The following is a 13,060-nucleotide window of genomic DNA, read 5'->3' as shown; positions in this document are numbered from 1 at the left end:
AATCATATTTCTTAAACAAGAGAGGATGGTTGCTATGTAACTTTGCCTAAAGTGAAATAGAAAAACTTTTTGCTCTGTATTTTATGTCAAAGATCAAAAAGTTAATAACCAAATAATTGAGGATCTAGTTGAAAAATCTATCAGCTAAGTCACTTATATTTATAAATATTCACCTACTAGAAATGCAGTCACTGAATGCCCAAACACCAGACAGACACTAGCCTTCAGTACTACAGAGATGCACAGAATCTAAGGAGAGCTTTGAAAATACCTATTTACGTATATAGAAATAGTATGAGTTGGTAAAACTACAAGGACTTAATGTCATCCATAACAATAATCTCAGTACACAAATTAATTAAGCAACAAATTAAACCTCAAACATAAATTTACAAATTCAGTGTGTCACATTATGCATTTAGAGTTCAGAAATCTATCACTGAAATTGTACATGCCTTTAAAGCACCCTTTAAAACAGTTTTTTTTTTTAAAAAGGCTGTTACAGGGAAACACTTTGAGAACTGTGGTTTTCTCCATTAAGCAAGACTGGAGATCCTCTAGCAGTCATTGAAATTAATTCAAATTTATAAATGTTGTATTAAAAAGTTGTTGGTAACTCCAATCATAGTTTGTTGTTAATAGACAGTAGCTGCTGAATCTTTTACTATTAAGGAGTGTTAACTAAGGATTATTAGTCCAGGTTTAAATTTTGAAGGCTGGGCCTCTTTCTCAGGCTGAGACTTGGGGGCACACTTCTTCAGACAACTAGAAACATTAGTTTCATTTGTGCTAGCATCTTACAGTCATTCTCTGAAAGTCAAGTGCTGTCATGCTTCAAACAACTTGAAATTTCACATAGCTCTTGATGGTGGGTGCTTCTCTTCCACCCACGACTCTACAAAAATGGTAGCCAGGATAGACCACTGCGGGGGGAAAAGGGCACTGCTCCAGTGCTTGCAACCAACATACGCATTTCAGTGCAGCACAGCTTTAAATGAGCATACACAGAGATTATGGGCAATTAAGACACAGTGGTCACAGCATATGGCCAGTTAAAATGGAATTCCCACAACAGAACAGTGGGCAAACGAACTAAGAAAACCCCATGCTAATCTTTAAACCTATCAACAGAAATATCTTAACAATAAGGAATTGTTTTGTTTCTCTGTTTGACACTGATGCAACTGCTATCAGAGTACTGACTCCAGAATTGGGTACATTTCATGAAGGCTGTGGAGAAGGATTTAAATAACAGAAAGAATTAATGCAAAGCCAAGGAAAAGATTGTTTAAATTCAAAAAGGAAATGGTGATTTATGGCTTTTATCTTCCAATAACTTTTTAGAAAGTCAAAAAAGTAAACAAATGGGTATGGCCCTCAGGGCAGGATATGTGCATGATTTTTTTGTCTGGACTATTCATGGTTTCTTCTTAAAGCCACCTAGTTGTATAAATTTTATTTAAGCAAGCTTGGAATGCAATTGGATCTCTAGTTCTGTGCAAGCAATACCAATTTGCAGCTTGCATGAAAATGTGTCTGACCCTTGAGTTTAAAAAACACAAAGCTTTTGTCTACTCTCAATGGTTCACCACTGTTTAATAACCTTATGAATGACAGAAATGATGCACAGCTAGAAGTACTTGGGCAGAACCAACCATAGCATTAACTGAGACCAAAGACTCCCCAGCTGATTTATCAGAACCGCAGAAAACCTTTGGATTGGAAGTGCCTTTGGAGGTCAAGCTTTGGAATAAAAGCTCCTGCCAAATAAAAAAAAAAAAAAAAGAGCTGTCTGCACAAAGTTCAATGAGTTTGCTCAAGGCCTTGCCCAGTCAAGTTTTGACTGTCTCCAAGGGTTTCCATTCAACCACTTTCACTCCCCCCACCCTAATACCCCATCAGACTTCCTCCTGCCACAACTTTTAACCATTTTCTTTTGTAATTGCCCAACCCCACTGCCAATGGAGGTATGTCCGAGAGGAGTCTGACTCCATCTGCTCTACAAGCTTTCCTTTTAACCATTTTCTTTTGTAATTGCCCAACTCCACTGCCAATGGAGGTATGCCTGAGAAGAGTCTGGCTCCATCTGCTCTACAAGCTTTCCTTTTAGGTAGTGGAAAGCAGCTATTAGATCCATCTTCAGCCTCCCTGTCTTCAGGCTAAACAAGGCAGTTACTCCACTCTCTTCTAATGCAGCATATGCTCCAGCCCCTAATCGTCCTAGCGGCACTCCACTGGACTCTTCTCTGTTTGCCCACATTTCTTTCATCCCGGGGTCCCAAAGAGGACACAGCATTCCCCGTGCAGCTTTACAAGTGCTGAGCCGTGGGGAAAAATTACTCACCATCTGGCTATATTCTAGCGGGCACAAGGGCTAAAGCAGCTTCCTGGTTAATCTTCATTTCTGCAACACCACGCGACAGACTTTTCATTCAGCTTGTTGTTCACCATTACCTACTTCCACAAAGCTGCTTCCCAGTCAGTCCCTGGCCTGCCCCGACGTATGGGGTTTTTCTTGTCCCTGGTGCAAGCCTTTGCACTTGGCGTCTGTCAGCTCCAGGAGGCTCCTGCTTGCCGACTGCTCCAGCTCATCACGGTCCTTCTGAACAGCAGATCCACCCTACAGCCTACCAATCACTCCCACCAACTTTTTCTTTTAGTCGTAAACAGACTCGCTAAGGGTTTAATCTGTCACATACATATGATCAAGTAAACTGTACAGTACAGAGAGCTACAGCTGCGAGTCAAGGATACAAAGTCTATTTTCTTAATATTAAAGCAAGTGTATTTTCTACTGACTCATGCTCTAAACAAGCACTGTGTTTAACTGCTACAGCCAGAAAACAGTCTTCTCAAAATTTAGTATCAATTCTATTTCCACACTGTTATCAAAAAGACTAAGACTACATGCATACATAGTTCTGCTGACCGGTGAGAAATTAAAAAAAAATTTATAAATAAGTTAAATTTTGTGCAGTATGCCTCAAGTATGAAGCATCTTTGTTAACGAAAGATAAATATTTTAAACACTTCAAAACCAACTGTATTGTGCTATTCAGAAACAGTATTTACAGCTGGTTACTCTAATTTCTCAGCTATTTAAAGACTTGGTTTAAATGAATTTAGGCCATCTTAAACTGATTGTTCTTATTCTTGTCCAATAAAACCACAGATAATTATGATTATCAAGGGCTTCAGGAAGACTCCAATACACATTTGACTCTTCGCTCACTACTACAGTTCAGTGGCAGCCTTTTTGAGAACACAGCTGAAATACTGTATGGCATCATTAAAGTGTAAGATTTCTTTTTTTTTTCCCTTTTCTATTTTAAACATTGCCATCATCCACAGTGAAAATATTCTTGCTATTAAATGCTTAGATTACTTGGGTATTCTGACAGATCATGGTATATAATACAAATCCACAACTGAAAAGGGCACACAAGTGTATTAATCTTTTCAGACTATCTTCAGACACAAGTAACTATCAGATATGGAGAGATAGGATCTTAGAACTGTTTTGACGTAATGTAAGTGACAGAAGCTAGCTACAGAAACATGTGGAAATATTCTTCACGTCACACATAGCTAAGTAACAACATTCAACATAAACTTATGTATCTGAAATAGTCATAATTTTGCCTTGTAATTACACAACAGTCATTACCTGAAATACCTCCACTGCATGATGTGCCCATTCATCTTACACACCCTCCGAATTTACATTCGGCAAGCATATTACTATATAATACCAGAGGAAAGCAAGTAGAGATTGTAAAATTTGAAAGTAAAAAGCAAGTAGGCTTTACTTGGCCTGTCTATGCTGCATAAGTCATGGAATCATCACAAAAATAAACATCATGCTAACTAGCTCAAGTACTAATAATAGTCAAGTACAGTGGCGTATGGGCCTCAAAGTTGGCTGCCTAGGTCTGTAACTCCCTTTTTAGTACTATTACTGTGTAAATTAACTGAATCAGTTATACTCTGCTTTCCTGTATTCATTATAACAAATTGCCAACAGCAGCATTTACAACCAGAGAACAATTAGGAAAAACTTCCTTATGTATAGTTAACAGTAAATTCTAGTTTAAGAAAATACTAATTCATAAGCCACACTCTAAATTGAGCTACAGATGCAACCCAAGAAAAAAAAAAAGGGGGGGGGGGGACGGCGGCGGGGTTGGAAGAATACCTCCCCTAATACTGTACAGTTAGGTTTGAGATCAGTGTATTTAACATTTACTTTTATGCTATAATTTGTCCATTAGTTTTTATAGCAAAGTAGTGTTCTGAAGATAAAGAAATAAAAACATATTGCTTAAGTTTTGCAGATTAACAGGACATTTTGAAAATTGTATGACAAAGCAGCATTTCACTCTTCAGATTATCTATCAGATGCAAAAAGGCCTTTCCCCTTTTTCTTATAATACATACAATGAAGCCATACTTTACCAACATTCTTTTCTTTTATTAAACATACTCACAAAACAGAAGTTTCACTTTAAGTATACTGTTTCCTTAACAGCACCTCCCTTAATTTCTATGTCATCAATTTATCTGGAAAAGGTTCAGGGGAAGAAAATCATTCTTTCCTTTATTCAAATATGAAAATGCATACATCCTACCAAATTCAAACTTTCTGTGTAGCCCAAAAGCAGGTGATGTCAGTAGGTATCATCACTTAAGCAAAAAAGAAAGCTCTGATGAATACTAAAAATGTGTAACACATTTTTGAAACACACAACCCACAAGCTGTGTAGGAAGAGAGCACTAGGTCTTGTTACAGACTTCCCGAAGTTTTACCCATCGTCCAGTTCTCTGCTCCAAGTCTAGATACCCTGGATATTTTAATACCTTCTTTGCCTCTGATTATGCTCTGCTTATATATACGAAAATAGAGCAGCATATCTCCATATAACTTGCTAACCTACTTTGCTTTCCCTCTATTATGCTTCCTCTAAAATACAGCTTTTCTTAAAAGTTAAGGAACCTTTATATTGGTGCATCTGTCAAATTCAGATTACTAGCAGAAAGTAACTTCGAAGCATTTCAAACTGAAAAGCAAAAAAATCCCTCAACAAGTACAGAAAGTTAATTTTAAAATGAAGTCAGTTTTTTAGAAATAGTTTGCTTTGAAGTTTAGTTAGGCCTTACACGTCTTTCAGGAAAGGATGTATTTTGAGGGGGAGGGGAAGAAGGAAAGCAGGATGCAGTAAAAAATAAAAGTTCTACATCACTTACACCTAAGTAAAATAGATCTAGAGAAATATAGTCAAAGATTCTCTCAGTCTGAATCCAAGTCTACCAAATGTCTGAAAAAACTACAGAAAATAGGAGCAGCGAAGGTAGAGAATTAGCATATTGATGATTTAGGCTGAAGATGAAAGGCGCACCTGCTTCAGCAGAAGTCTGGAAAATTACTATATTTCTGAAGAAATGGTAACATTCCAGGAGGGAGAGTGTCAAAATGAGGACGGAACATGAATCCCTTGAAACTGCAACAGGTATATAAACTAAAACTTTCCAATACATATTAATAGATTATATGGTTGGCAGATTACCTGTGCCAAAGATGTAGAGAACTCCAAGCTTGCTCCCTCAAAGTTTAACAGTCTTCATTAGACACATGGACAGGTAACACAGGATGGTGAAAACACCAGAAAGCATCTCTATCTCTGTCTACCTATCTCTAGACAATATCCTCTCATGGTAGAGACTTCAGCATAAAGTAGCGTCGTGAGTGCAGGGTTACCCTTTGCTTTCCTCCCTTTTCTGCCTTTGCGAGGTTCGTGTCCTCCTTTAAGGCCCTCTGATTCCCCCTGGCCTCACAAACACGGCGGCTCTGCTCTGCCCTCTTGTTGAGAGTGGCGCAGAGAAAGCCAAGGGGAGAATTCAGGCTGCCAGCAATTCCCCACCTTGGCACCGCGACGAGAAGCAGCTGTGCAGGCAGGCACCAGGAGAGCACAGAAGAGTAACAATGCAAAAGCCAGTTTCGGAAGGGTGACAGTCTAGAATCATGATACTGCACCTATACGCGTGAAGCACTAGTTTAGTCATTTGTGCAGAAAATGGTAACAAGCCAGCAAACACTGCAGAACTAACACCGACGTCTAGGTCACTATTCATTACCAGAAAAACCCCCACAACCAATCAAACCCCAAACAAAAACCACCACCACCAAAGAAAATCCCTGGGAAGGCCTGCTCTGATGCACCCAATTCGTTCTGCAGGTCCAGCCTGTCTGAACCCAGCTCCAGCTCAACACCAAAACAGTGCCGGGCTGCCTTTGTGCAGAGCTATTTGAATCTGTCTATACTGCATCCCTCTGGGTTCCACAATATCAAACACACCAGTGTTTGGTGTATGCCATGCTATTGAAACTCCAGAATAAACAGGTACTAACACCAACTATAAGAAAACTTGTTGCATTTCCAGAAATTTTTAGCCACCAGCCCAGGAAGGTAATGACATTTTTTTTGAATCCTCTCTTTTAACCAATACATCCATTTTCAAAGTTCAAAAGAATTGTTTAATCTGTCTTCACAGTTAACCAAATCTCTACAGATAGAACATGGAAAGGTATTACCATCTTGGTAGCAATAGAGAAGGAGGAAAAAAGATGGCTTTGTGATTTAAAGACTAATGGCTTGTTCATTCATTCTCCAGATAAATTCCTGAAGATTTTTTATGTATTGACTTAAATATTGACTAATGTAAATTTCAAATTATCAGTTGAGATTAGAGAGATTTGTTCAGCTACCAAAGTATGCTCATCATCTCAGACTGAGGTAAAGAACAGCATTGCTCCCACCAGTTCTCTCCTAAAAGGAGAAACTTATATATCAGACCAGAGTGGGCCATGTGTACACAGCACAAAACAGTTGCTGATAATGTCTGACACTGTATTTTTGGCAGTTCAAACATTTCTGAACAGGAATGTGATAACCCAGAAAAAACACAGCTTCTGCCCCTCAAAAGCCCAGGACTGGTTTAGATAGAACTTAGAAATAAATGCAAGACAACACAGGCCTGATTCTGTCAGTAAGGCAAGAAAGAGATCACACACATTTAAAGATAAAATATTGCATATTCTGAATGTTTGCAGGATTCTTCTCCTTTAATAAGAACAATTCAGTATGGCCACTTAACTTCTGGTAAACCCTACAGCATGAATGAGCATTACATTATTTTTCCATAACATTTTCAGTAAAATGATGACTTCATTATATTTTATAATATATAAAGAAACCTTAAAAATAGCTATGAGTCTTTACTGTTTATTTCCCCCACACGTGTATCAGAAATACCAAGTCTAGTCTTCACCGGTTATAAAGGATGCTTGTGAAAATTTGAGGGTTTTAACAGTATGGTTGCTTATGTGTCTCCACAAGTGATGAAAAGCAACTGTGTTGAATCTAAAACCCCTTCTTTATCAGAACCATTATATACTGAAGTTAGAGATATTAATTCTTTGAACCATGCAAAAAATACAGGTCTCCCCCTAAAAACAGTTGAGATGTCAAAAGGCAAGAAGAAAAAACCACCCACGTGAAAATCCTCTTTATCCATTATAAAAATGGCCGTAACACTATTAAGGTGAGAACAGTAAGTAACATTTTCCATCAGTTCTAACCAAAGAATTTTAACAATTCTTGCAAAGGAACAGAGGTAAGTATAGCTGTATAGCCTGCCTTTATTGCCTCCCTGCCACAGTCAGACATCCATGACACTGGTCGAAATTAGGGTGACACAGATGTACTCGTCCCACAGAAGTGATCTAGCTAAGAAATATCTGCTTTATGGACAAAAATTGGCTAAGTGAAGTCTGAAGAACAAGCAAAACCACAGCACAAGCAACAGACAGAAAAGTATGTTTACCTTCCTGATTTGGTAGCAAATTAACACAAAACCAGAAATGGTGGGAGGAGGGGTGTAAAGGTTGTTATGAATACCTACCAGCTGTTACCAGCACAAGATTTTGCCACAGATTTTCTATTACAGCTCTTCCCCTAAAAGCCATCTACAAGCAACTGAAAAGTTTCTCATGCTACCTGTCCAAGTACTTCCTTCTCAGAAGAAAGATTTATATCAAATTACACTTGTAATCGGTAGTTACATTTCTCCAAACAAGCAAAATCGGATTTTTTTTTTTCCCAAAAATGTAAGTTTAATATGTATCCTGTAAGTATTGCTATCACTCGTTAAACAAATAACACTTCCTATATTTAAGAACTAAAGAAAATCGTTTGAAGTTTCACAGAAAAAAAAAGCCTGCAGATGTATCATTACTTACAGGGCAGTTATCACAAATGCTACTTTCTTTTCTTTTTTGTGGTCGTTCATTCTGTTTCACAAAGAGGTTTAAAATTATTACATCTCAAACGAAAGCCTATAAAAACATATTGAAAGATACAACATGCTTAAAAAGAGTTTTCTTGGTTTCACAAGCTTTTCTTGTTTCTCTTTTATGAAGAGCTGAGAAATTAAAATTAGCATTTGAAAGTATTCAAAAGAGTGTTTAAACTTCTCATTTAGGTGTCAGATTCCACAGGTGCAATTCCTCATTAAGTACAGTGAAACCTTCTTGAAATCAACCTTGCTAGGCAACCTCTGTTAACAATATAAAGCAAAACAGTGAAATCCTGATTTCTCTACAACTGAGGATACTCTTAGACAAGTAATCAACTAAAAGATAGAGCCTAAGATGACCATGCAAGGAACACACTGCATATCTGTTCTCTTACCTTTCATATTGAGGGTAACGAGCTTCTAATTAAGAAAAGAACCTTAACTCACACCATTTCATTGTGTAGTTAACTCTTCTGCCATTATTATACTCATAACACTCATAACTCATGTTAGGGCTCTTTTAGTTTTAATTTAAAAAGCATTAATAAAAAGAACACATAAAGTGCACTGCTGGGAACCCCTGAGCACCAGGACGAAGTGACAGGATTTCTTTTTGCAGTAAAACTAATAATTCTTGAAATAGAAAACAAAATTATGCTGGCACAGCATTTTGCTTCTTGTCTTGAACTAAACTGCTTGCAAGACAAATACTATTACAGCAGAATAGGTTTTTTCCACAGAATTATTAAAATTGAAGTTTAAATTGACTTGTAACAATGTAACCTTTAGGGAAACATCTATTCATACTGATTCTAGCTTCCAGTGGGCCAGAACTCTTTATTTACTGCTAATTCACAAAAGCGAATATATTACCAGTCAGTTTGCTGACTAATATCTATACAAAACAGAATCTCTCAAGAAGTACTTTGAATTGAACCAGAGTGCAATTTCTCACTCGATAAATTTTGCTGGTATATACACCATCCCTCAAGATTATACCACTCAAATGGCAAATTAATATAATCCCTCAGTTTCTAACTCTTCCCCAATTAAATAAAAAATAGAAACCAGAGTTTCTAATAAGCACTTCATCTTCAAAATTATTACAGGAGTACCTTTAATGTGAAAGGCTGTACCACTAAACAACAACAGCAACAAATTAGAAAACCCACACACTCATTAAATGCACACATTAAAACCAAACTAATTTGGAACCTCACCGTCCAAAGGAAACACATGCCTCAAGTCTTGTATTCAAAGCTGCTTCTTTTCATTTATTTTTCCTTACAAACATATGGGAAGATGTTAATTCTAAGTGTTTAGTATTTTGTATCTCAACATAGAATAAACATCTTCATGCTTACAGCTTCCATAAAATAATTTTACCAGTAATAATACATATGACAGCTTCAGGAGATGAGGAAAACACACAGAAAGTGGTGTTACCACCCATTCAAGAGAGCAGCTTCTGAAATAATTACAAAGCTTTTCAATTTACAGGCTTCTAAGAACCATAAGAAAGAGGAGACACTAAACACAAAAGAAATTATATTTTGCACTGCAATACAGATTCATGCCATCTGTGCATAGTAAGAACACTAATTATTTTAGAACATCCTGTTCTGAATTATTTTGCTGACTTTTTCAAGTCAATACTTATCTATGCAGAAATCTTTGTGAAAGCCATGGTAATATTAGCAATAAAAAAAATAAATTTGGCAGAGAGAAAAGTAAAATTATTAATCTACTGGGCAACTTTTTTGAAGCTTGTCTGTATTGTTTATCAGTGACAATCCTTAAACACTAACTAGAGGAGACAACTTTCATTACAGTCCAAGATTGTTAATACTGAACAACACTTACACCCCAGCTATCTCCCAAATAAAGACCATCAGTTGCACAAAAGTACACTAGACAATATTTATCTATTTATTTTGTTTTGTTGCTGGTTTTGTTTTGTTAAACTAAAGTCAGGACCCAATTTAGTTCCTTGAATAACTCAAGCCACATTTGGATCGTCGCATAAATGGTGACTAAAAAAAAATGTAATTTAAAAAAAAAAATCTTTTCCATGACATTAGACTAAAATTCTGCAGCAGAACAATGTCATTTTATATCCCGTACCATGACTATAATTTGAAGAAATTATGTATTAGCATGCTAGACCTAAATGTAATTAATACTTGATGCTATGTATTTACCATTCTGTAATCCCATCCACAGTTGCTTATGATCCTTTTTTTGCATCTCATTGATGACTTGACTTTTGTGCTTTAAAGCATCTGCTTCTTTTATACAAGCCATAAAATGAGCTTCAATCACATCCTTAGAATGGCAGTGTAGAACATCCTTTTCTGGAAAATTCTACAAAGAGAAGAGATAGATCAAGAGAAATAAATGCATCACATACCTTAGAAGATGAAGAATAAATTTTAATTTTAATCAGGTTTATATTTATACAAAAGAAGCACATTGGAATATTCTACTTGTGGAAGACAGTAACAACCATTCTCTCACTCTGCTGCCAAGAAAGATTTTGCAGTGAAAAACATTTCAGGAAAAATCAAAGTTGAACAATTTTCTGTAAAACCAGAAATTACACTGAATCACCCAACCTCAACTTGATAAATACATTTAAATACATCAACGAATGTATTTAGGCTCTTACATCCTAAATTCAGGAAATAAAAGAGTTTTAACGTGTTTTCAAACAGATGTTCAATGCTCTGGCAATGAACAGGAGAAAAGGGGGAGAAGTAAGTGACAAGCACTGAATTCTCATTGACTCTCAGTGGCAGTTTACCACCTACTTCTATGCAGGCCTTTGAAAAATGTTTCCTCCAAATCATCATTCACATATATGAACTATAGCATATAGTCCACTTACAGACATTTTTCCTTAGAGGTACTGGAAATCCTTGTCAGCCCCAACTCTATCTAATACATGTGCCTATTGCTAGCCTGTGTGACTTGATTCTATACCCCTTTTATTTCGTTAGAGTTGGCACACTGCCTTCAGCATTGCAGACGCACAGTTACCACTCCTCAGGTAACTTTTATCCCCTCAGTAAATGACAACTACCTTTCCTAATTAATTTATTAAGAAATTATAGTACTAAATCTCATTCAGGTACCAAAAAAAAAAAAAAAATTAATTAGCTACTCAGAAGTTCAACATTGTATATCTATACAGTTAGGGTTGTTCTCTAATTTTTTTTTTTTAATCAACACTTAGTATCACTTGCCATTTTGCAATAATACAAGCATTTATTATCACAAATCTATTGTCTTTCGTTTTCAAAAGTTTAAAAAAACAGCATGTTTTATCCCCTTCCTTATCCATCTTCTTTTCACAGTTGCTTATGACCATGCTGAGCAATGCCAACCCCCAGAGCCAAACCAGAATGGCATCACTAGTACTCTCCTTCATAACAAGAGCTTGCCATGTATTTTTGTACTTCAATTCTCATCTGTTATTCCACAAGTGGACCTTTCTTCTTAACCCATTACAAATTGGATATTAAAAAAGCTTATGTGAGGGACTGTCAAAACCATTTTGGAAATACAAGTACATATAACAAGGTATTTTTCAATTACTTTTACAACATAGTTAACGTGTCACAGTAGGAGCAACATAATGCTGAAAAAACCCATACCTTCCCTCCTCCACATAAAACCAGGAAAAATAGTGAAGACTGCTTCAAACTACAGAAACTCAAAATATCCAAGAATCACTAACAACTGGCAATATGAAAGGGAGCTGGGGATTGCCTCACCTGAAGGAAATTCTGAGGACAAGGATGATCTTTCCCCCCCTCATTAGGTTATTGAAAAGAGTTGGAAATTAAATAATGGAATTTCATACAGTTATTCCTCGTTATGACAGTGAACCCAGATTCTGGAAACTGCGGATCAAAATGATGAGCATCTTCCAAAAACAGGAGTGTAAAGGGAAGAGAAGACTGCTAGTATCTTTTCCATGGAAGTGTACACGGTTTGGTGTTGAACTTACAAAGGAAGTGCTATTGTTACTTAGCGCTGGTGTATGTGGAGCTGACTAAAAATCTACGGACAGAGATAAAGCTTGTTTCTCATATGAGGATGGCCAAGTATAAAGACATTAAGTAGGACAGAAGAGAAAGGAAAGTCCTCCTTCCAGTGCAGACCTTGCTCCCTTTCTCCCCTACAAAGCCGAGTGTCTCAGCATAAGTGGGATCAATATGAACGGAAAACATTACTGGGATTGTTACTTGCCAGCTGACATCCGTATGGGCCTGTAAAATACTTTTAGAAGTTTGACTTACTTGCTCAAATAAAAAAAGTAAAGTCTTGTAACCAGTCTAAAAGAAAAGAACAGTCAGAAATAACATACTTCAAGATCAAAAAAAGTTCAAAAGTAAGACACTGGCATCCCTCAGAAAAATATGAAACAATGGAATGTACCTAATGCTGAGTAATATAGGAACCTAAAAACTGACTTTCACAGTTAAAAGCTGAAGTTTTAGCTAAGTTTATGAAAACAACAGCTTTCTTACGACTGTTTTGTTACACATATGTCTAAATACTGAACGGCAGGGTCCCACTGCTGACTTTCTTCCAATGAATTTCAAATTACAGGGAATGACACACCCTGGGCATGTATTCCAGAGAACATACAGTGTGTGGTCTGCAGAATGGCAAGGAGATATTTAAAATTGGTCAAAGCTAG

General features: G+C 36.8%; 1 protein-coding gene across 3 annotated transcripts in view; it reads right to left on the bottom strand.

Annotated features, from left to right (window-relative positions):
- Positions 1-13,060, bottom strand: part of ATG5 (autophagy related 5) — an 86,352-nt gene that overhangs the window by 51,549 nt on the left and 21,743 nt on the right. For all 3 annotated transcript variants that reach the window (XM_033008473.2, XM_042803352.1, XM_033008474.2), the window contains exon 5: positions 10,554-10,716. In XM_033008473.2, coding sequence (XP_032864364.1) covers positions 10,554-10,716 — 163 coding nt within the window. The remainder of the gene's footprint in view (positions 1-10,553; positions 10,717-13,060) is intronic.

This window comes from Tyto alba, unplaced genomic scaffold (assembly GCF_018691265.1).
Source record: "Tyto alba isolate M040663 unplaced genomic scaffold, T.alba_DEE_v4.0 Super-Scaffold_40, whole genome shotgun sequence".
Taxonomy (NCBI): Eukaryota; Metazoa; Chordata; class Aves; order Strigiformes; family Tytonidae; genus Tyto; species Tyto alba.
This window is presented reverse-complemented; position numbering and strand designations above follow the sequence as displayed.